This window comes from Procambarus clarkii, chromosome 93 (assembly GCF_040958095.1).
Source record: "Procambarus clarkii isolate CNS0578487 chromosome 93, FALCON_Pclarkii_2.0, whole genome shotgun sequence".
Lineage (NCBI taxonomy): Eukaryota > Metazoa > Arthropoda > Malacostraca > Decapoda > Cambaridae > Procambarus > Procambarus clarkii.
In genome coordinates, this window is record NC_091242.1 from 4,322,123 (window position 1) to 4,348,940 (window position 26,818).

The 26,818-nt window shown below is 37.3% G+C and overlaps 1 protein-coding gene across 7 annotated transcripts in view; it reads left to right on the forward strand.

Annotated features, from left to right (window-relative positions):
* Positions 1–26,818, forward strand: part of Sara (Smad anchor for receptor activation) — a 161,450-nt gene that overhangs the window by 11,054 nt on the left and 123,578 nt on the right. For 3 of the 7 annotated variants that reach the window (XR_011226070.1, XR_011226071.1, XM_069319471.1), the window contains exons 6-10: positions 5,573–5,734; positions 18,065–18,181; positions 23,442–23,561; positions 24,345–24,509; positions 26,594–26,778. Coding sequence is in view for 1 of the 7 variants with exons in the window: in XM_069319471.1 (XP_069175572.1) it covers positions 5,573–5,734; positions 18,065–18,181; positions 23,442–23,561; positions 24,345–24,509; positions 26,594–26,778 (749 nt within the window). In the remaining 6 variants the exon portion in view is untranslated. The remainder of the gene's footprint in view (positions 1–5,572; positions 5,735–18,064; positions 18,182–23,441; positions 23,562–24,344; positions 24,510–26,593; positions 26,779–26,818) is intronic. The other 4 variants (XR_011226072.1, XR_011226073.1, XR_011226074.1 and 1 more) reach the window with 3 other exon arrangements.

Below are 26,818 nucleotides of genomic sequence, written 5' to 3' on the forward strand. Positions count from 1 at the left end.
CTGATTGTATGAAGCAGCGAGGTACTGTCGTGGAGGATTGCTAGAATGAAGTGGTGCTTATTTATCTGTGATGTTATATGCTGTACTGTAGTGTAAATTATAACTGAATGCGTGATATTTGTACTTTTTTTTTTGTACTGTATATAACTATCACTGTATTATTTGTCAATTTTCTCTGGGCTGATATCTCCTTGTCCCATGAAAGTTATAAATAGAGAAATGGTACTGTATTTATGGGATAGTTTTAAACCCTTGATTCATCCATTATATTTAAAATGAAGCCGAGTGGACACATTCATTGCTGTATCATAAATTTGTCCTGGTGTTGGCCTACTAAATGGTTGTGACTAAACAGTTGGAGAACCTGCATTGCAACATTCACAATTATGTTGACGAAACCACACTAGAAATTGGAGAGACGACGACATTTCGGTCCGTCCTGGACTATTATCAAGTTGATAGTGATGAGACAAGGGAGGCAAGGGTGTGGTTTGGTCAACAGTTTTCAGCCACGTTATTGTGACTCATCATCTGCATTCACAATTATTTTTACCCGAGTTTACCCAAGGGCATTAATACTAGTGGCCTCGACGAGTACAGGAAGCCAGCAACTTGTCAAAGGTCTCCCCATTTGCCCTGATGATCCTTTCCACTTGGAAGTTAAAAATTTTACCTTAATTATATTACCGATATCCTGAGTGTTTCTACTCTTAAAGCCTGTCTGACCTGGAACCAGGCTACCCTGATGACTGATCAGCCAGACTGTTGCTACTAGCAACTCACAAGACAACCAACCATTCCTGCCTGATTGGTAACATGTTGAACAATCCGATTGCAAATTGATTGTATATATATATCTATATATATAGACAGTATTTTGATCAAGTGAGAATTAAACTAAACCCATATACTGTATTATAGATGTGAAAAGGTGTCATTGTTTTGATCCTTTGTGAAGTATTACCAAGTTGGAGCTGAGAAAATGCCCATCAGTGTGGGGATTTGTTATGGTCTTATGACCTTTATTCCTCACATGAAGATTACTTAGGTTTAATAGTAATAAAAATGTTGTCTGTTTAATAAGGTAATGTCAGTGTACATTGAGCTATGATATATAGAAGGGAATTTGTGTTTTCTTTATTTAGCAAGGAATTTGCAGAGTTGTTGCAGCTTTTGTGAACTAAAGTAAATGACCAGAAAGGTAAGATGTTCTCGCACGCGTGTGTGTAAGTGCGTAAGTTCACGTATTGTTATCTTGAAGACATTGTAGGGTAACGACCACGTACAGTAGTTTCAGTGACTTCGTGTCACAATGCAGTTGATGGACCAGATACATGAAATATATGCTTGATTGGAATAAATACCAGCACACAATTTCAATTAGCTTAGGGGTTTCCAGTTTGTAAAAATAGTGCTATATACAACAACTATATGTTTCCCAAGTTTCAGTAACAATGCTATGTTGTTCATAGCCATAAGAATCTGTCACTTGATCCTGGAAGCAGATGTTACATTTAACTGACTGCTGTCTATATTGGATATGGAAATGGTATTTTAAAGGTAGTCTGAACAAAGCTAATCCACTGTGAAAATGTCTTCCTTGGCAGGAAGTATAATTATTAGCTTTCTTTAATCAACATTAATATTAGCCAATCCTAGGAATAAGACATCAGTTATCTGTGGCTGTCTTCCAAGAAAAATATTTCTTGTCTGTTGAGGAAATATTGTGGAACACAAGGCTTTTGAATGATCAAATGTGGTTGGAAATACAATCTGGGAGAGTGTTTTGCAGATTTGAGAAGTGAATGAATTTAATATTGTGTTTTATATATATATTCATTGAGGAGGTTGCATAGCTCATAATGCTTGTGCATTATTAGCTCTTGAGGGAGCTTTTGAGGGACCTTAACTTAACTGATGGCCAAAAGAAATAGTTCTAAGCTCACCAAAGCACTTATTAAAATACTTGTACTTATAAAGTAAAGAAGAGTGAAGAGAGATCTGTGTGAGGGAAGTAATCTCAGCAAACATGGAGTTATTATAAATGATTAGCTGTTTATCATTAAGTAATTCTTGGTTCTATACAGATAAGGATGATTTGTAGGCATATTTTGTCCAGGATCTGACATCTGAAGCTCGGGTAAGCTTATGGACCCTAGTTTGGTTTGAAATCTCATGTGTGAAAGCTATAAATATTCGGCATCAATTAAATTATATATGATCAAATAAATCTGATTTGTTGAAGTGTGTTAGATTTGCTTAGTAGACATTGAAATCTACCATATTTTGGGTTGCTGATCTTCAACTTGATTTAAAAGTGGATATAGTGATTCTTTTTTGAGTAAATTTTTTGTAGTTAAAAAATGGTGTTAATAAAGGATACTGAAGTAAAAGGGCATCACTTGGGAGAATGTTGAGTGTAGCCATTCTTCCACTATCTGCAAATAAATAAACAGAATTAAAATGGGTGGTGGAACCTGGTTGATACCTGGTTGATGGGGTTCTGGGAGTTTTTCTACTCCCCAAGCTCGGCCCGAGGCCAGGCTTGACTTGTGAGAGTTTGGTCCACTTGGCTGTGTCTTGGAGCAGCCCGCAGGCCCACACACCCACCACAGCCCGGTTGGTCCGGCACTCCTTGGAGGAAACAATCTAATTTCCTCTCGAAGATGTCCACGGTTGTTCTGGCAATATTTCTCATACTCGCTGGGAGGGTAGAAACAGATAATTTTCACTGGGAGAACGAAACAGATAACGAGATAAAATATAGAATATAAAATATTAAGTGTCAAGTACTTTTGATACACCCAATGTAGTGAGCATTTCTTTCCCTTTCTCTTTCTTCTCCTTCTTCTTGTGCACCTTGAGTGATGAGAAGATTAATAATAGAAGTCCTGGCAGGGACGCTGTTAAATCATGAAAGTCTTTTATTATGAGCTAGGCATAATAAAGGAAACGTTTTAGAAGATAAGTCTATTTGTAGAAAGGCTAAGGTGTTCTTTCTCTCTCTCTTGAGTAGAATATATATTAACATACTTCCATGACAAGGGCAGTACTTGGTTATGAAGTGGCAAACCCCTTAATAAACATACAATGTTTATGTTCTTCAAAATGTCTTTGGTTCAGATCTCAATAAAAAATACCTATTGGCAGTTTTTTTTTTTTTTTACATCTGCTTTCTAAGCAGTAAATTGTACCTGTTAGATAAACATGCAAAATGTAGTAGTTTCTGCAAGATTTAAGCAATTTTTAAATGCAATATTTGTAAATAAAACAAATTGAAGTTTAAGTAGGTTTGATAAAGGACTACCATTACTTCTATTCCATTCAAGAGAGAGTTTGCAATATCTTTGATTTGCCAGATCATAGTGTTTCATTCAATGTGCTTAAAGTTTTTTTTTCCAATGTGTGTGCTAGTAGTGGTCCATTCAGGAAGACAGCAAGCAGGTTTTTTTTCTATTTGGCAGAACAACAGTCTTTTATTCATCAAAGAAGCAGTGTTTCATTCAGCAGACCTGTTGCCTATTTCATACAGCAAGGGTGGCCTGTTACATTCACTGGAAGTTGCACGTTTCCATCAATGTGGAAGTTTCCTGCTCTATTCAGCGAGGTTGCCCATTTCATTCGGCAAGGGTTGCCTGTTGCATTCAATGGAAGTTGCATGCTTTGTTAAATATGGGAATTGCCTGCTGCATTCAGCAAGGAAGTTATCTGTTCTTCTAGCAATGAAAGTTTTGTGTTTTATTCAGCCAGAAGCAGTCTAGTTTTGCAGCTCATACATGGTTTAAATCTCCGATCATTAATATTTGTATTATGAGAAGTAGTTCACAGTTTATCCTAATGATTGAAATGGCTGGTTGAGGATTTGGAAGCTTACCATTGATGTCTTTCAAGCCTCAAAAAATGATTGGAAATGCTTACCAAATATATCTTTGCTGCCTCTTAGTAAATTGGTGGTTGTTTTTTTAGGTTCTCGGTTTAGTAAAAGTTTTCCATTAACATAAGTGTGTAAACCACATGAGGACTTAATTGTGTCCAGAAGTAGCAACCCTTTTTTCTCACTCCTATGAAAAGAGGCCTATTTTAAAACTATAATGGAAATATTTTGTTTTCTTAAAAATATTATTTTTGCCATTTTCAGACAATATACAGTAACCATAAAATTTGATATTAATTTTTTTGTAAATTTAGAAAATTAATTTGCATATAGGTTTACACTTTACAGTGGTTGAGAGATCGAAACCAAAATTTAAATTAAATTGTTTAAATATTAACCCTTTCACTGCATTACATGACTGATGCTAAATTGTATAAAAAATGCAGTTACTGCAATATGTGAGGCTTTACCAAATGCATTGAAAATATAGTTTTAATATCTTGCAACATTTGTTGTGACACATGCTCGTCAGAGCAGGTGTCTGGACCCGGGAGCTGCAGTTGTTTGGCAACAATAAACGGAAAACGTCGCTCAATGCGGTAGCCTAGACCCGAATACTTTGGAGAAAATTAGTACCTGTTCAGGAATTTATTACCATTATCAATGCATAATGATTAATGATAAATATGGAAAGAATACTGTTGTCTTAGTAGAATTGATACAAAAGAATACCACAAATAAATGAAAAATCAATGATTGGAAATGTAGGTATGGTATTGAGTTTGTATTTTAATGTATTTGCGGAATACAATACGCACAATTCCTTAGCGATTAAGTTTGTTATTTTTATGATAAGTCAGTATAGTGAGAACATTTATGGACTGGTTTCGAGTTCTTCAGCTTATGTTTCCAATTAGATAATAGTCAAAAATATATTTTAATTTTTTAATGTTTTGAATTGCTATGTTGTCTAGAAATATTTAATAATTTTTTGTGGTATTTACTGTGTGAGAAGAACACATCCTTTTCTTTATACAGTAGATATGTAATAATCTGTGAGACTGTATTTCTTGGGAACATTAATGGCCTGGTATTAAGGTATGTGGATCCTATTTCCCATTAAAACTGGAGACTTGATAACGTAATTTTTTTACTCTGTAGCTGTTCAGCAAATTTTGTTTTTAATGGGCCTACTAAAAAGAGTAGGTAATTTTTGTACTAGAGAAAAAAAAAAATGAAGTGAAATTTTTTTGTCTCGTATAAACCCAAGAAAAGTATGGGAGGGAAATGGTGCTGCTGCAGTGAAAGGGTTAATATAATTTTGGTTATTATTACTTAAAAATAGACATGCAGTGTTGGTTGATGCCTTTTCAAAAACTTTTACTACGTGACCAGGTATCAGACTCTGATTCACTTTAGTTGAAAATTTGACTTGAGAGCATCTTTTAATGTTCAAGAAATATTGATGACATTTGTATTTTACCCCAAGGAGGGTGTGGTGAGTTTTTATTGTCTGTTTATGTCTTAGCACTTGAGTAGGTAGTGATATCTTTCTACACTTGGGAAGCTTGTTTATGCTCCAGTTGGCATTGATCACACAGCACTGTGTGTGTGGCACATTTGTTCAATATTTGTAACAACACCAGTTGGCTTGTTGGTACTTTTAACGGCACCAGTTGGCTTGTTGGTATATTTCAGGCAGTAGCAGTAGCGCTAGGAGTCGGGGAAACAAACAAGTGATTTTCAGTGATGGCATCCGGCCTGGTGGTGACCTGACCGAGCTTGATGGGTCGGGGGAACTCCTTCCCCCTTACCGCAGATCGGGACGGGTGACCAGGAGGGTGGATCGTCCCACCACCGGTTAGTCAACGCTTCCTGGTTTACAACTATCATAATATTTGTTTAAGGGATGCTCTGGATTTATCCTAAATCTAGAGGGCTTACGAGATTTTTTTTTCTGTATATCATTAGTAGCTATTAGGATTTACTGTGGTGGCTAGTCGGTGGATGCAGTGTTGGGTTTGGTCGTCTTGGATTGGTGCACTGGTTATGGTAGCTGCTGACCCATTCTCAAATCTGCTTATGCTTGCTTTGGCCAATTTGTTCATCTTTCTTCCCTGCTCTTCACTAAATGTGGTTTCTTCTGTATGAGCTTACTTACTGAACTTCGTTATTTTGATAGAATAATTATGTGGACTAATTTAATAATTTGGAATTATTTTAAATGCATTTATAAAGGTGTTTGGGGTACGTTACTTACGTGAAATATTTGATAAAATAGATATTGGATATGAGAGAGACTTATTGCAAGTTATAGGGCTTTCCTCATTAACACACACTAAAGAGCATCATGAACTAAAATTTGTCTTCATAATTTTGCACATGCAAATGCATGCTTATGAACAGAGGTTCTTATGCTTATATTTGTATGATATTCATACATGCATAACCAACCCCCTCCATTCCCCCTCTGCCCCACTAAAACATTTTTTTGTGTATGTATGTATGCTCATTCATATGTATCTTTGTATACAATTTTACAGTATGATAGCTAAGTTTGAGGTGTTCCGTCTTTCTTCTATCCTTTGTCCTGTAAAGTTTTGAAGTGTCCAGTGGGGGTGGGTGTGGACACACAACCCGCTCTTGTAATGTATTCCATCATTTTACTCCCTGTCAAATCTATTTTCTGGCTGTTTTATATCGTCTATGTTTTCTGAATTTGTATCCATGTCATCTTTTTCTAGAAGTTGATGGTTTATAAAAAAAAATCCCTTTTTGTCAATTTGATCCATTACCATCGTAATTTTATATATGGTAATTATATCACTCCCTTTTCCATGTCTTCTAATTATGAAATGTTTAGTACAGCACCTCCATATAGCTCATAGTTTAGTGATCGAGGAGGCAGTTAGTAGCATGTTTGAATCTTTTTCTCCCCTCGTTCTTTGTATTTATGGAGGTATGGATACTAAGCTACTGCCACATTCTATTATTTGGGTCTGAGAAGCCACTTGTGTTTTTGAGGGCATCTCTTAATGATCACTTTTGATGTGATCATCTAGTGACGACGTAGTGTCGTGGGTCATCCCTAAGTCCCGTTCCTTCACTTGAGTTCTTTAGTGTCTTCTCATATAATTTATAAACTGAATGTTATCGTGTATTAAATTATGTAGCACTTGGGTGCCATTTGCTGTGTATATATGTTGTCTTATAGTGCTTGTGGGTAGCAAAGAGTAGCTCATTGGCTTGTCACTTGCCAAGGATGTCTGGTTCAAACTTATTCAAAATTTCTCGTTATTTTGTCAGATTTGCTTTTGAAGTATTGTGTGATTTATTTTCATTTTGGCAACTTTGTCCTTAGTCGTTTCAAACACAAGTCAGTGTGTTTATCTCTGTGTCTAGCTTTGTCTAAGTCTGTTTTCTCTGGGTTTTCTCTCTTCCTGACTTCTGCTCCGTCCCTCTTTGCCTCTGTATGTCTCGGGCATCTTGTCTTGTTTATGTTGCCCTCGCCCCATTCCCTCTGCTCTCATTTCACAATTATGTAGACAGTTTTAAGTTGCTATGGATTACTTTTTAAATGATAAAATAAACCATCATGAATTTAATCTACAGTTCAGCATTTAGAAAACACAACCCAGTGGGCACCGTTGGTTGCAAGCAACTGACATTACACTGTAAACGTTATGTTAACGTCGGTAGCTTTCAACCAAACGGTGCCTACTGGGGAGATGTTTGGAGACATTTTCATTCAGACCTTAGGGCAAGAACTGAGTGATGTACAGTATTTTCATTGTTTTTTTACCTTAAGGCTTTTGAACTGTTTTCTGAGGAATATATTTGGTATTAGAATTCAATGCTTTTAGTTACATGAATGGTGAAATACTAAAGAAAATGTTAATGACTTTAGTGAGACCAAAATTAGAATATGCAGCAGTTGTATGGTGCCCAAATTTAAAGCAGCACATAAATAAACTGGAAAAGGTCCATTAGCATGCAACAAAATGGCTTCTGGAACTGAAAAAAAGGGTTACGAGGAGAGACTAGAGGTGTTAAACATGCCAAAAATAGAAGATAGAAGAAAATGAGGTGATATGATTACCACTTGCAAAATACTAACAGGAATCGACCAAATTGACAAAGAGGAATTCCCGAAACCAGCAACTTCACGGACAAGAGGACATAGATACGTATAAGCTAAGGAAACAAAGGTGCCAAAAAAATATTAAAGTTTTCTTTTGCAAACAGAGTGGTAGATAGATGGAACAAGTTAAGTAAGAAGGTGGTGGAGGCCAAAACTGTCAGTAGTTTCAAAGTGTTATACGACAGAGTACTAGGGAGACGGGACACCATGAACGTAGCTCTCATGCTGTAACTACACTTTGGCAGTTACACTGAAAGCCTTGTGTAATTTGCCAGTTTCATCAGATTCGAACTCCAGCCTCAAAAGTATGAGACTTGTCCTATGAACGATGCCAAGTAATGCCAGAATTTAACACCAACAGGTACACTAATGTACAGATGCAAAATCTTATTGAAGATTGCTGTTCCTAATTCTTTAAACTTCTGCAAGTGGCATGGTTATGTGTCTCCTTAAACTTGACTCATCTTATCTTTTATAATAGCATAATAGACTGAATTAAAACTAAATACAGTGTCTTAGGTTACTTAAACTAAGTGCTTTACTTCTATAATCTGTAATATAATGAAGATAATTTCAATATAACATATGTTACTAAAAGCTACTAACCAATATTTAAAATAAAACAAAGTGAACTTCTACAGAATTACTATGAAATGATTATCAAGTATGTATATAGCTCAAAATATAACACTCATTGTGATGCTGAGTTGCTAAGGTGACAATACTCAAATTAGAAGAAAGTGACAGATGGGATATATATATAAAACAAATTAAGTACCAAAATAAATATAAAATTCACCCACATTATTTTGGAATTAAATATGGTGGGCAGGCATGCTCCTGGAAAAAATATAACTCAAAGATTATATTATTTGTTCAAAGAGAAAATTACTCAAAGGTTCCGATTTACCATATCTTCCACACTAAACCACTAGGCAGCAACATTGTGAACCACACCAGCACCCACCACACCAGCACACACTATGCCAGCACACACTATGCCAGCACCCACCACACCAGCACACACTATGCCAGCACACACCACACCAGCACATACTATGCCAGCACACACTATGCCAGCACCCACCACACCAGCACACACTATGCCAGCACACACCACACCAGCACACACTATGCCAGCACACACCACACCAGCACATACTATGCCAGCACACACTACGCCAGCACACACACCAGCACCCACCATGCCAACTCCCACCGCGCTAGAAGATTAGATGTAAAATTCTTCTTGCAAGTTGTGTAATGGGTCCTGTAGAAACGTGGTTTGATCACAGCTCGGTGAATGACCTGGGTTCAATTCCCGGGCAGGACAGAAATGATTGGGCACGTTTCCTCTCGCTGGATGATGCCTCTTCACTTGGGGAAAATAGGTACCTGGGAGTTGGGTAATTGTTGTGGGTTGCATCATAGGGAAGGTCTATAATTAACCTAGGGGGGACCTTGGTGAGCCTAAGGACCACCGTCTTGTCCCCAACAACTGAAGTTATAAAACTCGCTCACACTTCAACCATCTCCACCAGCTTCATCCACTCGTCTGATTCCTGATGTTTACACACTATTTCTGTGATTAACCCTTAAACTGCGCATGGCGTATATATACGCCCTGAGTAACATGTCCCATGGTGCGCATGGCGTATATATACGCCATAGGGTGCCAGGCCTGATTCAAATGGCCCGCGGCTACACCGGGTTCACAGTAGCTTCCTCAGGGCTCTTGTAAACAGATGCAATTTAAAAAAAAAATCGTGGGCAATATTCTCAGGTGTGAGAGGCACAGTACTGTTGGAGCAACCAAGGCCGGCGCACGCAGCATGAGCGAACAGCATTGATGTTCAGCTTGTGACCACAGCATCGCCGAAAAATGTCAAAATAAATATATAATTGTTATTATTTAGCGATGACAATATTACAGATGACCAATGACTGTGATATAAATAACCAGGGTTCTGATAATAGCAGGATTGTTGTAATAATTAGCGCTGTGGGAGGAGTGATGCTGAGAGACGGAGGGAGACAGCATCGTTTACCGACTGTGTGGCCACCTGTTATTGTTTGCATTCACCATACCAGGTCAGTGGTTCTCTATGGTGAACACAAATGTAGATACTTATATATAATGTGTGTATTAGTGTATTAACAGCAAAAGGATTATGCTGGGAGGAGCCATATGGGTGACGGAGGTGACGTCGTCTGCACGATTTGTCTAGCTGTTTAGAGGGTGGCTACTATGCTCTTTGGGCGCACTACAAGCTTAGGTGTACAGTTACGGTGCATAAAACATGTAGATATTTATATATAATATGTGTATATAGGGTAATAACACTGCAAAAGGTATTGTTGGGGGAGAAAGTTTAGTGCGTGTGACCTTGAAAGAGTGAGGGAGCCGCCAGCCGCCATCTGTGTATAGCGACGACTCTTAGTGCCTGAACTAACTATATCAGCTTAGCTGTACAGTTGTGGTGAATAAAATATACACATACTTATATGTAACGTCTGTATATAGTGTAATAACACCACAACTGGTATTGTTGGGGGAGAAAGTTTAGTGCGTGTGTTGAGGGAGTGGCAGCGAGTGGCTGGCTGGTGTGTGGTGGTAACTCCTCGTTGCTTTTCGACTCTCAATACCAACTTAGTGGTTTGTTATGGTGACCAAAACATGCCAATACTTATATATAACCTGTGTATAGAGTGTAATAGCAGCAAAACTATTTGTTTATAGTTTTATAAACATAATAATTGAATCACTAATATGCACATCATACTTTTGAGTATAGCGATTATTAACCACTTTTATTATATAAATATATTACAATACACACTATTGAATAATATTACTGCAAAAAAAAAACTAAGAAAAAATCAATCGGAGACATTGAAACAATTAGGTAATAATATCTTTGTGGCAACTCCCATCTGTCAACGCGGGTGACGCTGACTGGGTCTGACGACCGCTCTGTCAACGCCCACTTTTTGCCAGACTTCCTCGGTCAATTGCGCCCAAAATATGTCGCCTACGATTTTTTTTTTATTTTTTCCGTGCTCAGGGGACACAAATTAACATGTTTAGAAGACGAAAAAAAATTTTTGAATTTTTTTTTTTCTTGCGCACAGAGGTGTAACTGTCCCAAGGACCCCTGAGCAGTGTAAGGGTTAAGAGATAATATATTACTCCCAAAATAGACCTATGGAAGTGAAATTTTGGTACAAGCACAGTGGTGCAATAGTACAAATAGTAAAATGTAAAATTTGTTTGAAAATCAAATAACTTACGTAGGGTGGGTATGGCAGTGAAGTACAGTATATGAATGGTGGTGTTGTCATGTTGGTATTCGGGTCATCTTGTTAGACGACCCGAGTCATTGAATAAGAAGGTTGTACTGTGGGGAACTAAAGAGATCATATGATTGAGACACATGACAAGTATCCTATGACCATATGTGACCGTTAGTGAAGGATCACATATGGACTAAAGAGATTGTACCACATAATCCACATAATGTTGAAATTGTAGTAGTAGAACTGCACTTAGGAACTCTACCATAGTAGTAGAACTGCACTTACCCTTCCAGGGTAAAATGCCTCAATCTTTGGACATATCCTGATCTCCCTTTGTGGCATTGAACTTAGTCTTACCATACCTATCAGCTTGCTTAGATATGTCTTTGGCATGCACCTAGTGGACCTGAAGCATCTGTGTAGAACCACAAACACCCTGTGTATGTAGTGCTTTTCCACAATTGCAATTCGTTTTGCATTGGACACTTTATCTCAACTGGAAACAGAGGGAGACAGTTAGGTTTCCTCCAATCGGGATGCTGCTGTTTGTTTTGTGGAAGATGAAAAGTTTTGTAGGATGTAGTATGTGATATTACTTGGTAGGCTGTGGGAGGTTCAACCCTGTTCTCCAGGTGCTCCGATTTATCTGTGTTTCTCTGCCCTTCTTCCCTCGCATAATGTCAACCGTGTGTGTAATATGAGCACTTTCAAATATTCTGCCAATCTTCGTATATTGATCATGTCTACCACCGTCTTCAGAGAGAGAGTAGAAGGTTAGGCTCCGTTTTTCATAATGTATAATAGCAGAGCTTTTGTTTATCAAAGTTTTGTTTATCTTTTGTTTTAACAAAGGGGATATTAATAGGGTATTAAAAGTATCAACACAAGACAGAACATGAAACAATGGGAATAAATTGGATAAGTTTAGATTTAGGAAAGACTTGGGTAAATACTGGTTCAGTAACAGGGTTGTTGATTTGTGGAACCAATTACCGCGTAACGTGCTGGAGGTGGGGTCCCTCGATTGTTTCAAGCGCGGGTTGGACAAGTATATGAGTGGGATTGGGTGGTTATAAATAGGAGCTGCCTCGTATGGGCCAATAGGCCTTCTGCAGTTGCCTTTGTTCTTATGTTCTTATCGTTGACACGTTTAACAGTGCCTGATCCCAGTTGTCTTGGATTCGATACACACACACACGTACTAGGAACCTACAATTTACTATATTTGAAACTTGGTTGCCTTGTATCAACAGATTCGGTAGTGTGTGTCATTTTGGTTAGGCCTTGATATCGTATGATAGTGAACTGATTTATGGATTTGTTTATAGGGTGTCATTTTCTTTTTTAATTTTAACAGTGCACATTTTTTGTTATTTCTTAATAAAAAACTGTTTGTAATTTTGTACATACACATATGTTGGGATATTGTAGTGTACTTTATTGCTAAGGAACTTTGTGACCTCTGGCATCAAATATGCAACTAAATAATTAGTTTTGCTTTTTCTGTGGAAATATTTACATTTTATAAATAAAAGTACAAAAACCAAGTGGTTCAGATTGTGTTCAAATCCTTTTGAATACTATAATATGGTTTTTGGATTTAGGGCTTTGAAACCCATTTGTAGCAGTTTCTAATATTCTTCATTGTAATTCGGGAGGTGGATCATTATTTAAGGCTCCTATATTACTATCTGATCCATATTGTCTTAGCTTTACGGCATGCACGTGTGTCGAGTCGTTCAGTGTAGAGAAGCACCGAATTGAAGATAGACTTACTTAGATTAATGTTTTTTCTGTACAGTATAGGTTTTATCACATCTGAAATTTTCTAACGAAATAGGTAATTTTCAATGACATACTGTACTGAGAATTTCTGTGTGTTGTCAGCGCTACTTGCTATGTTTAGCAGAAAATCTGAGCACCCCTTTAGGTGGAGCACTGAACTTGAATGTGAAAGTTTATAGTAATTACCAGTAAGTTAGTACTGATGTTTGTTGTATAATACAAATACAGTATGTTTACACACAAATGATTGTTATGGTGAAAATGTGGTGAAAATAAAGAAATGTTTGTATTATAATTTATGTTATTACTGCATTGTATTGTTATTAGCTTTTTAATATGGTAGTAACCAGAATTTTTGTCCACCCTGAATTATATTGCTATCGTACCTTGAGGTGGTACTGGGTGTCGATAATAGTTTTAGGAAGGGTTGGGAGGGAATTATCGGGGGAAAGTGCCAAGCCATTACAACAATATATCACTTGAGAGGGGGGGGTCAGGATAAGGGTTTGGGATGGGGGGTAATTTGGTTTTAGGAGGTAATTTATTATTTATTTATTTTTTATGAGGGTTAGTTTATTTTATAAGTATCTCGGCCACATTTTTAACAATTACTGTACTTCATTTTTGGTTTATACATTTCTTGGGATCATAGTGTTTTCTATGCTGTTTAAAGTTTTTCCGGTTCCTTGGCAATAGTTTTTGGAGCATAAAAACTATACTCTTGAAGTTTCATCTAATTCTACTTAATGATTAGAAGACCCAGAAGCTGAGGTCCTTGTTAATCAATTTTGAGCTTCATGCTAGTTAATAAGGTTGAATAGTGTGGATTTCTATACTGTTGTAGCTGCAATGACTCCTCCACTCCTATTTGTGCTTTGCCTACACAATACACTTCATTTCCTGAAATTAAATACCAATTTGTTTTAAACCTGAATTTCTTGTTATGAATATGAATTTCAAAAGTTCTTTAAATTTTCTTGTGTTCTGTGATAACCTTTCCTACCACCATTTGGAGTACTTGCCACCTGATGCATACAATGGTTGAAATCTTACCTTTCTAATAGAGGCACGTTAGGATATTTTGGTGGAGACGAGACTTGTTGGGTTTTATTTCATTTTAGGATCCCGGTAGTACAGTCGGGTTTTTGTTCTCACAGTCGAAAATTCCGTGTTCGAATCCCGGGTGGAACAGAAATGGTTCGGTGCATTTCCTATCACCTGATACTCCTGTTTACCTATCAGTAAGTTGGTAATCAGGAGTTTAATCAGCTGGCTGTGGGGTTGCATACTGGGCAGGGTCAGTAGTTTAAAATGGGGGGGATGGGGGGGGCGACCTTGATAAAAGCCTAATGTGTATGAATACACTCTGGCTTCCTGTCACCTTACACAATGAATTATTATTATTATTATAAATTTATTTTCACTGTAAATTGGGGTAGTCTTCTGTATTTCTATTTTTGGATTTGGTGTTAAAATTCTCTGGTATTCTACCATGCACACAAACTAAAGTAACATAGACATTGATACGTTTAAACATAAAATCTAATTTGCCAAAACACAGGACGGGATCATTAAATTAATTCATAAACATACTGGTACTGTACGTGTATTTTGAAATATGTTATTGAGCAGAAGAGTATGTGTATGTGACTAGGAAGATATAATTGTAGTGGTTTTCCAATTATTTTGATAAATTTGGGCTAAACCACACTTGTTACCTCTGCAGATGCAGGCTTCATTCTAGTGCCTTCTGCAAAATTAATAGTACAAGACTTTAAAAATTTCTGGGGTGCAACAGTCCACTTTTATACCTTTGACTAATAGTAATTATACGCACTACAGTATTATGTTTGGGTGACAGGTTGGCAGATCTAGAAAATTTATTGTTAAAATTTTTGCTGTAAAGGATAACATTTAGACTGAACAATGTTCGAGGAGAGTCTTAAGAGCTTCCCAGCTAAGTGGTGGTCCAGCCAAGCCTTGGGGAGATGCACCCGGCCTTCGAGACCCACCCTGGCCTACTGGGGCAAGGGGAGCTGAGCTTGTGGGATCAGAGATCAACGTAAAACTGAGAAAATTTCCACCAGAAAGCCTGAGCATATAAAAACAAGCTACTGCCTGTAGATTAATTATGTACCTTCAAATAACAAGGCAGACGATTGTTGCTGTAGTGTAAACACCCTAACTGTAATGCACTTGACTGCCACCAGGTGGCAATTCTCTCTCACCTGGTTACAGCTTCAATAGTATGCTTAAGCTAGGTGATGTGGATCATCTATGGAATGTTATTTCCACTGGGGGCAATTATTTTGTTACTGTTTTTGGCAAAAATCCATCGCCAATTAGCTGAAAGCAAGTTGTCGGCTGGCCCTGCAGTGATAGGTGCTGAATTTGTGACATTGGGTGGAAGAGTGATAGGGCAAGTTGGTCGAGACCATAGGTAGGCTGTTATTTGGTGTAATATAGGCACATCGCAATCAAGGTATTTTACCTTGTTTACTTTATGGTACCTAAATTCATTATTTTCTGACACCTGTTCTTTGCTTTTGATTTTCCCAGTTTTCCCAGAAAACTGGGAAACAGTGCCCAATTGGTGGCTCACTTTGAGACTGATCCACACTATTGTTGCATCAGCCCTTGCGAGATATTAAAACTTACCAATGATCAGAGTCCAAAATATTGCCTCCCTCTTCCCCACCTCAGACATAATGAGCGCTGGATACACGATTACTGACGTCAAAAAATTGAGCACCCCAGAAAGAAGCAAAGCAGAACCAGCAGCAGCAATGTCTAGAGAGAGTAAACGGTACAAAACGGCAAACAATCCACGCAGTAATTACGCCACTCTATTTATTCCCCCTCTCCTCCCTCTCATAATTACTGCTGCCCACCACTAGGTGGCAGCACCACTGGAGCTGCTGGCTCCTTTGTAAACAAACCTTTGATTATTCACCTGATACAAGTTTCTGATGCTTGCTCCATTGAGTCATTACTTTTTAAGAGAAGTTTTTAACTCCTTTGCAAGGCTCAGCACAACTTTGATGCCATTTTGCAAGTAGCCTTTGACTCTTTCATTCTAGATTCTCTTCAGTCTGTGAATTATTTTTAAGGACTTTGCTTTTGTTGGTCATCACGTCCAGTTGTTGGTTTGGGAAGCCTTCGTGCTCTACTCCAGAAGGGTTTTGTTATTTTAGCCCTGTTGGCCAGTTCCTTTGTTTTCAGCATTCTCTAATCTGGGTAAAAATGAGATGGCTTCTGAAGGGGTTCTCTGGTTGCTAACTCGTGGTTAGTTTGGCTATGGGTGCATCCTTGTGTCAGGTTGTGGCTGTCCATCTGTACTTGTGCACTTGTCGGTCTGCTTTGGGTGATGCGTTATTTGTTGACCTGGGCCTCCTTCCTTGGGGGTTTGGTGTTCTCTTTCCCTGGAGAGTCCCATTTTAGCTTTATCTAGTTGGTAACAGGGAGCCACTGTTCAGCCCTCCAGAAAACCGGCATTGAATATAATGAAACGCCCCTTTCTGGGGGAATTTCGGTGCCCCCTCCTCCATGGGACTTCCCTTCCTTCCTGGTGTTATTGGGCATTTGTTCTGCTCCTGACTGAAGGTTTGTTGACATCGGAGTCAGTAGTTTCAGTGGTGCTGCCACGAGTGGTGGACAGTGATAACTAGCGGGAGTTACTTAAATACTGAGTGGATTGTTTGATTTTTTTTTTATTCTCTCTTGACCTATCTATTGTCTGTTTTGCTCAGCTTCTTTCTGGGGACTTGATTTTTTGGTGAGAGTGAATATGTTTCCTTTGCTTTGTGTGTCTTTGAGGGGGCCATGTTTTCCTCTGGTCCATGGTGGGTTTTAATCACTTGTAAGGGCTGATTTGACTTAGTGTGGAGCTATCTCAATTCAACTAGCAACAGGAAACCAATGAAGCTGATCCAGAAAGAGGTGTTTCATTAAATTCCACGCTTTTTTTTTTTTGTTGATCTATGATCTCTTGCTTCCCTCACCCCATAGAACAAACCAGATTTTGGTGCATTGGGCTAAGGCACCCAAACTGTTTTGTACTACTGCTTTGTACAGTAGCAGGGCAAAGTTTGAGAAGCCATTGAGGATTTTAGCGATTGACTCTGTATCTGGCTATAAATTGCTTTTCATTCTGAGTTTGTTGTACTCAGCTAATTGTGCTTGCGGGGGTTGAGCTTTGGCTCTTTGGTGAAAGTGTTGTGTTGACAGTACGATGTTGGAATGGTATAGGAGAAGTATAGGATAAACCTAAAAATAAGGATCGAATAAGGAGAATGAAGTATTCTCATTAGACAGTATTCAATGAAGAAAATTAAGGTATGAATGGGTGAAATACTTGGTATTACTAATAGATGTAACAAAAACACATTGTATAAAGTTAAACAAAACTAGAATAAGTAATATTCTAACCTGCCTGCAGCAATTTAACCTTAAAGCTTATGCATTAGAGTTATTGACGATCATTTCACATGTTAGTCATTCTAAAAAAAAAAAAAAAAATGAGTGCCTGGTTTATGCTTATTCTTATATTAGATGAAGGTTCATTTAATTGGAAGCTGCATTAGTTGTTTGGAATAAAGTAATATACAAGATGTGTGTGCTTAATTTTTTAATTTTAAAGAAATGTTTTATATATATTGCTTTACAATTGCTTTATATTGGTATAGTGATTATTTTATGTTTTCACAGCTGTTGGCAGTGGTACAGTACTGTAGTTTGGTTTTTCAGAACTTCCCATATATAAACATTATCTTGTGCTAGATATACTGTACATTAGTATGAAATCCACCCAGGATGATTTAGCATTGTTAGAACTTGCTTTATAACAAGGGTAAAGGGCTTCCATATAGCTTACGAGTACAGTAGTTTGGGACATTCTGAAATTCAATCTGCAGTCACTAGTGACGAGAGAGATCTCTTAATGGTGTAGTAACGGAGGTGCATTGCAGGCAGTGGTGTTGGCGGTGGTACGGGTGGGTTACTTCGCTCCCTCCCCCCTGACCGCTGCCTCATCCCCCCCGGGGCTGGCCTCCCCCCTGTGGTGGTTCAGGCTCCTGCCACTGGAGGTGGGTGGGCCGCTCTTCTACCTTATCTTGTGCATGTCTATCAGCATTGCTTCTTAAGGGATCCTAAGGCTTGCTATTATTAGTCTATACAGTCTTCTTTGTTTATTTTAATTTAGGTTAATATTGATTTTATTTATGCTTGTTGGAAATGTATGTACATTTCTAAGCACGTGTGCAACATGTTTATTTGTATGAATAATAATATACGTGCTGTATTTGTTCGGTTAATTTGTACTGTCATTATGTTCACCCTGCACTTCGCTTACCATACTATGGTAAGTGAAGTATACTTAGCATACTGATTTACCATACCATAGTATTTACCATACTATGGTATGGTAAATAAGATATTCTTTATTTGCCAAGTTACTTTGAATTAATCAGAATGGGATTGGTCTTAACCATAGATCAGTGTAGATTAACACAAGGAAGACTTTATTTGTAGATTATGTTTTGCCTATAAGAACATGTTCGTTAGAATACTGTATAGAAACATCTAGTGGGGACAAGGTATTGTGTGTTGATAGTGCTTTGCCTGTTAGATTTGAGAAAGCTACTTATGTGCAAAATGTTATCTACAAAAGTCTACCGTCAGTTCTGTTTCTATGGAAGTATTTGAACATGTTTAGCTAGTAAAGGTGTGATCCCTTGTAAATGGTGTCGTCTCTGATGTCAACAGGTGAAAGTTTCTATTATGAAAGAAAATATAAAATTAAACTGTAGTGCTATAAGCTTGATGCCAAGCATACTTATGTTGAGCATTAAGAACTTTTTACTCTATTGTTGAGCACTAAGAATTTTGTGTTCTTTTGTTAAATATTCTTAACTTTGGTTGCTTTTGTTGAAGATTTAGAATACTTTGTGCTGTTGAGTTGATGGTAATCTTTTGTAGTTTAGGTACTGGACTTGAGACTTGCAGAATGCATTGGTGGTAATCTTTTGTAGTTTAGGTATTGGAGTTGAGACTTGCAGAATGCATTGGCTTTCTGTTGCATCTGTTTATTATTAAAAACTGTTTGACTCCTGCATATTCTGTGGAGCCAATTCCTTGCATAAATTCCACAAATACACAAAGTGTGGGTTTTTATCTTGTGTTATTATGTCTGTGAGAAGACATTACCATTACTGATTACTGTCGCTGTTAGATTTGCATTATTTATCTCCTCGACGATGTCCTTGTGTTTATCTTGTTCATCTGGATCACACTTTTACTCTTAAATGTCATCTTGAGGGCTTTGATGAGGGTGAATGTTGATCAATATAATGTATTAGTAATGATTAGTTATAAAGTTGGAGATTAGCTAACACTGCTACAAGAGTTGGGGGAACAGTTGCCTTGGCTTGTATTACTATTGAGTTTAAGACTGCAGTGGCAACAACATCCTACTAGACTCTTTTATAGTAAAATACAAATGAGGGTAAAATAAAATATAGTGGGCTGTCAGTTGTAGATGGGAAGTCACGGGAGGATGTATCAGGCGAGTGATGAGTGTAGGTGTTGGGATGAGTCATTGATGGGCATAAATGATGAGATGATGGGAAAAACGAAGAAGGTTGGACAGCAGAGGAAGGTAGTAGGCATTCCGAGTGGTGGCAGGTCCAGCCAGGTATGGTGTAGTGATGTTGATGGTTTACATTGTTATAACCATTAAGTGGTATTGCAGTTGATTGTTTCTACTTTTGTTGATTGCCAACACACGCTGGGAGTTGTATTGGTAACAAGTGATCTCTGGTGAGCCATATGGAGAGAGGAGAGTTTTGGCATGTCTGCTCTTCTGTGATTGAGATGCGTGATTTGATCGGAATTAGGAATGGGCTGAAAAGCTTCTCGAAAAGCATTGCAGTTGGGTATGTTGGTTGCTTTAAGAAGGATGCAAATATGCTTCTTATGTCTTGCAATATCCCTCGGTATTCATAAATGCATGTGTTGTACACCAGTTCATACCCAACAGAATCTTAAATGTGTTCATCATTCCTCTTGTAAATAAAGAATCATATGAAATCTGAAAAGTACAGGCTTATATGAAGTTGGGTTCAAAATGGATCTTTGATTACAAATGAAACATTTCAAATAAACCAATAGGAAACAATTCAAAGAAATGGTTTCAGGTCTTACGATGTTTCTTAGATGCTAAGAAAATGTTTGACCTGAGTGAATTGCTGAAAATTGCTTAGTAAGCTAATAAGATGAATACCAATCTAAATTTAAAATTTCTGTGTACAGTATTTGTGATACGTTCAATGAGTGTTGTAGATAAATACTGTACTAATGTGATGTATTGGTATTGATGGTATTGACCTATTTTTACAATAGAGTGTAACCTTAAAAATACAGACTGCATTACAGTACTGTATATCATTCTAGATCCCCCTTTCAGATTTTGTATTTTTGCCAATTTCAGTTTTTCTGGTAGTAAAGTCTTCCCTGTTTACTGGGGTTTGTTATAAATTATTGAGTCCTTGATTTTCGTAGTTGCGCTGTATCGTTATCAGTCTTAATTTTGTTGAATACTACCAATACTTTAACAAATTATATACTTGAATGATTATTTTAAAAACATTTGTTTTGAATCATTTATCATGTATTTGACCAAGAATAATACTTGTACAGTAATACTGTAATTATTACTACAAAACTTATTCTCACTGTGGATACTTATATGTAAGTGGTAGTCAAGAAAATAAAACAAAACATAATTTTGGGATTGAGCTACCTTAAATTCCTAATTGACAGTTTTCTTTAATTATTATTCAGTCTTAAAGCATAAAAGTAATGGAAAACTATGGCTCTTTCATAAGTACTGCACTGTAAACCACAGTTTATGCAGTCTACTGGAGGTATAATAGTCATCTGTAATACAGTCCTTTTTCAGGACTATTACAATCCTTTTTCAGGACTATTACAGTCCTGAAAAAAAGGACTGTAAGGTGAAATACTTAACATATAGCTCAAGATGTGTCACCTTCTTTGGTCAAACTTAGTTGGTCATATACTGGATTATGCATATTAAGATGCAGGTAGCTTCCATTACTTCTTCAGACACCTTTCACTTGTTGATTATCTATTCTGTGTATGAATATTTTCTCATGTTTCATCAACACATTTGTCTTTCCAGTTTTTACCTCCGTCCTCTTATCCTACTTTCTCTCAGTTTGAAAAGGCTATCCATATCCACCTAGTCAATTCTCATCTGTATCTTGCATGTAGGATCATATTGCCTTCTATTCTCTCTCTCTCTCTCTCTCTCTCTCTCTCTCTCTCTTTTCTCTACATTTACGAGATTTAGTTTCTTAACCAGTCATCATATCTTGGTTCTCTTATTTCTGATGCTAGTCTTGTTACAGACCTCAACATTTTTACTTCTGTGCCTCACTAAGTGTGTGTTTCCTGCCACTGCTTTGTATTCCAGTGCCGTTTAGATTATCTCGAAAGAGTTGTTTAGATTACAAAATTTGCCATGCCCATGTGTGGGGGTTATAATGGTAGACGAGTGGGGTTTGTGTGTGTAATACAGTAATGTTGGTATCATACATTACATACAAACAGATTAGATTTTGAGAGTTTTGTATGTGAGTGCAAGGGATGTTTCAGTGTTGCCAGTTAGTCTATCAACAACAGTTCACATCTTCTTGACAATTTGGCTCATGTTTAGAGATGCACTCAGGAATTGTCAAACAAAAATAGCCACACAATCGGGAAGATAAGTTAGTCAATCGGGAAGACAGATGCACAGATGACAAATACACAGATACCTACCTGCCTGTCTATCATGCCCTCCAACTATTGTATCTCTCTATCATTATTTGTATTGTTCTAAATTGTATGCCAGTGATTGCTATCAAATTATATGGGAAAAGTATATTCTAATGGTATTTCACTTAATTTGTTTTCATTTAATGCAAAATGTTGATATAAAATAACCAAATTCCAGGATAGATAAAAAAGGAACCAAGCTGTTGCCTCAGAAACCCTTGTAGACTGCATTCCCTTCTACTCCACCTTGGAACCTAACCCAAGACCATACCCTAACCCAGGGCAGAAGGGGATGACAAAGTCAGCAAAAAACAAAAAACAGGAGCTGAGTTAGAGATTTTATCAACAAAATTATAGAAGGGATCAAGGGAGTCTCCTGGATGGTAGTTCCCAAAAAACTCTAGCTTCTAGCAGAACTCTGACAGTACTGAAAGCTGAGGCCGTTTTTCGTTTCTTTACCAGTGGAGGTGGCTGGGAAACTGAGGAGGAAGCAGCCTTGTAAACTGCCCAAGCCAGGAGTAAGAGTAACGTGATGTCGAGACGTGCAAGTAGCAAGCACCGTAGACTTAAACGCCTTCTCGTAAAACAAGATAGTGTGTCAGGCTTCTTTACAGACAAATCTGGGGACTGCAAACACAAATAGCACAAGACATAAGCTCGTAATTGAGCTACCACCACATAATTCACCAGACTAGAGGATGGCTCAGTCATGATTGACAGCTATCATTGATAGTCAACAATGCAACCAATGGGAATTATATTTGCAGACTAGCAAAATGTGTTGCAGGCTATAGAAAATTAAAATCCTTCTCATCCAATATCAAATAGAGTAGTAGCTCGTTGTCATCTTCAGCAAACACACAAAAGTACACATCTACTGCGTGCCAAGCCACAAGAATATCTAATAGTGAAGAAGCACAAAAGACGAACAAAAACCCTGTTTATTGGCAACAGGAGGTCAAATTTTTCTGTCGTGTGCACTTGTCCAAAGGAGAGCTCATAGGATGGGCCAAGGTGCTAGGAATATCAATAGATGGAATTTGAGGGATGATTGTATATGATCGCTCTTTTCATGATTTACATGCTTTAATGATTATTGTTTAGGCATGTACAGTACGCAGCTTGTGTGTCATTTAATATGGATGTAAAATAATAGTTTTATAATATAATGCCTAATGTTCCGAGGCCTAGAAATTCTTACCTACCTCATATAGTCTTATGAGCTGCATCTAGGAAAATAAATGGAGTATTAGAGAAAGAATTGAATAAATTCCCAAAGGCAATCAATGGAAAAATTATGTACAATATCCCATAATTATACATTAAGGTCATAATTGATTACAGCATTTTATGGTTTATTATTGTATTATAATCAAATACTGTAACATGGAAATCTTTAACAACTTTCCAGTCATTTTGTAATTGCTTGAAAGTATGTAGTATTTAATTAATAATGTTTATTGTCATATAGTTGCAATAGATTTTGAATTAGAAGATTTTTTTCAGAATATGTGTTTGAGGACAACCCAGACAGCAGTAAGCTGGAGCAACAGATGAGAGGAGATGGGCCGCCGGTGGTCTTTGCTGTACATAAGAACCTCACCGTCCTAGTCAAAATGGTTAAATGTAGGTGCTATACTATCTTTGGAATATATTTAAAGATAGCTTTAGTGTGCACTGTAAATGCATATTCTTCATTTCCACATAATTTTCTAGATGGCATTAAAAAAATAAAAGAATACTTTACATATTTTTAAAAGAATTGCACATATTGGTTTTGTTTTGTATACTAAATTATACAAAATATTATATATAAATACATATTGTATATAAGTATACAATATTATATATAAATTTTTTACCAATTATGAGGCTTGTTTGCTACATAGGTGATGGTTATGCAACTGTATTGAAGTGAAATGAAGTAGATCTAATAAATTTACATCAGGACAATTAAAAACAATCATAATTGTACTAGGAACAGTGATCCACTAATGTTCAATGATTGTTCATTGTCGGGGCATTGTTGAGGGTCAACATGGTATGTTCCGTAACCTACATAATAGGTACATACTAGGTTTTCTTTACTTCTTGAGGAATTCTGCTCAAACTCTTATGTTGCCTTTTATCAGTTTAGATATTAAAAACTCATCTGTCCACACTACCTTATTCTGATTATTATTTTAGTCCTAATGCTACTATGATGTATGTGTCAATAAATGTTTGTTGTTCCATGACCGTTATCCTGACCCATAATCAAACGGTCCAGGATAACGGACCATTTAGGCCATAATCAAAAGGTCCAGGATAACGGATTATTTAGACCATAATTAAATGGTCCTGGACGGACTGAAATGTCGTCGTTTCTTCATCTTTTGATGCATCAATGTTTTTCTTTTCTTAATACAGTGGAGTGTTGTGTTGGTGTGGAAGTGTGGAATGTAGCAACACGTGGCTTGTGTACAGTGGGTCAGGAGGAAATGGTTGTCCTTCTGGAGGTGGCTCCGGGGGAAACGCAACCGCCCAGAGATATATTTGCCTTTTTCCACACTGTATATCAGCAAGCTAATCAAGGTTAGTACTTGACTTACGTTAACCCTAAGCACTATGCTGTTATGATTATTATTATTATTTTTTTGTCTAAGATCTTTCTTTTGCATTGTGATGTGTTCCTGGAGACATCGTTGAGACCTTAACAATGTAAATAGTGAAGGTGAAAGTAAATTCAGTAATACCTGTACTAAGAACCTTGTTTTATAAGATGATAAATGGCCTATTAATTTTTGTATTAATTTTTTCAATGATGACTGACTGATTTTCATTCATTCATTTAGTGAATTTTTTATTCCAATCAGAATTTAATAAAGTGAAAATGGTGATTTTCAATGGTTTATATTTATTTTACACTAATTTACACCCTTATCAAGTATTTTAACCTTGGCCTCCATAACCCTTATCCTGCTACTTCATTTCAGGCAACCTTTCCATACTGGTACAGTATATATTAAAAAGTAAGATCCCACTGCATCTTAGAACAAGATTGCATGTGTTGATTGAGAAAAACATTCAGACAACCCTTATAGAGTCTTTCAAACATCCCTGTGGAGTCATTGCAATTGCTAGGGAGTCGCTGGAAAAGGAGTGATAGAAGTCGTTCATAACAATGTAAGACCTTCTGAGCCCCCTCTCCTGGCATCGCAGGTGACTACTAATGAGGGCTTTGAATAATTTTTGGTTGGTCTCCCTGATTGCCCCACTGACTACTTCTTGAGCCGCTGATCTGAGCCGTTTCACTTACTGTCTAACACTAGCACACTGTACCTCAGAGAGAAATATCACAGCGGGAGGGATTGGGAGCAGTGAAATGATTTTGCTCAGAATGTAGCTTTTCATAATAGTTACATAAAGCCACAGTTTTGAACTATCACAGTCTGTTGCTTTTTAAAGTAATGATCTAATACTGATGGAACCATAAATGATAGATATGTGGAAATTCATCTATGCTACCGAGTAATGCCTATGAGAAGTCACTCGGTAGAGGGACCGAATACCTCGCCATACTCCAGCTAGGCAAGTTCTGCTCGATGCTTGGATAAATGCTCTCAACACACACACACAGAGCATAAATGCATCTGTGAGGCAAGAGCAACCCTTTAAATCACCTGAAATAATATGATGTGGCAAAAGGAGAACCTGGACATGCAGCTGTCAATTAAGCACTTTACTGGGCAGAAAGGTTCAAGTAAGAGTCATATTAAAGAACACTATAACTGCTCCCCTGCAATGCGAGACTAGGGCCAAGGAAAACAGTTTGACGAGTTGTGTATATGATACCACCAATTGTGTAAATGCTACCATTTTTCTTATCTGATACAAATTGCAGCAAATACAGTATTTGAAACAATTAAAGAATGTTTCACCATTTATAGTTTGATGGATTTGTTTAAAATATATTATTTGCATAAATCTTTGTGCTTAAAGAATATACTTGTACTGTATTAGCAATGCAGTGGAATCCTGTATGATGAGTCCTCATCATACACTAATTATTTCATGATGGAAGGATTTTGTGATGGAAGTATTTATTTTTGTTTTTGTATATCTGAAGGTGTACAAAAATGCGTTCTCGTGTTGTCAATGATCTGAACAGTAATTGTGGTATAAAAAATCGGTAAGATCATGTAAGTTGTCTGTATAATCAGAAGGTATTTATAACCAATCATTATTATAACAGAGTTCCACTATACTTATTTTGCTCTCATTGCACATACCTTTTCAAACTTCAGCTAATATCCTTAACTCCTGGCATACTATGTACACATATCATATCATTCTGGGGTCCCATTCTTATTTTTATCACTCTAATCACCCATAAAAGTGGTTGTGGAATTTTTAAGTATCATGCCGGTCTCACTCTCTGAACTACTGTATCTTTGCACAATTATATCACATTAACGTAATGTATTTGAGAAAATATTTAGGCCATGCGATGAGATGGAACCCACATCCCCAGACTGCCCAGGCACACGTAATGTCGGTAGTGCTTGTATCTAGGGAGTCTATGGATGTGTATGTTCAATCCCATCGTACTGCCTTAAAATTACCATTAACTTTTCATTTATCAGATATAAAAATGGGGAATATATTTTGTCTTTCAGGTAACCTTGTGTCAGAATTGGGACACACAATTTTTACTGAACCAGAAGGGTTTCTGGGGTCGCGGGAGCACGGTGGCTTCCTGTATATCCGCCCCACTTTCCAGTGCCTGCGCAATTTGGTGTTGCCCCCTTCACCTTATATTTTTGCCGTCCTTATTCAGAAGTGGGAGACGCCATGGGCTAAGGTGTGGTCTCACTTTTTATGTTTTTCCTTGCCTGCTATTA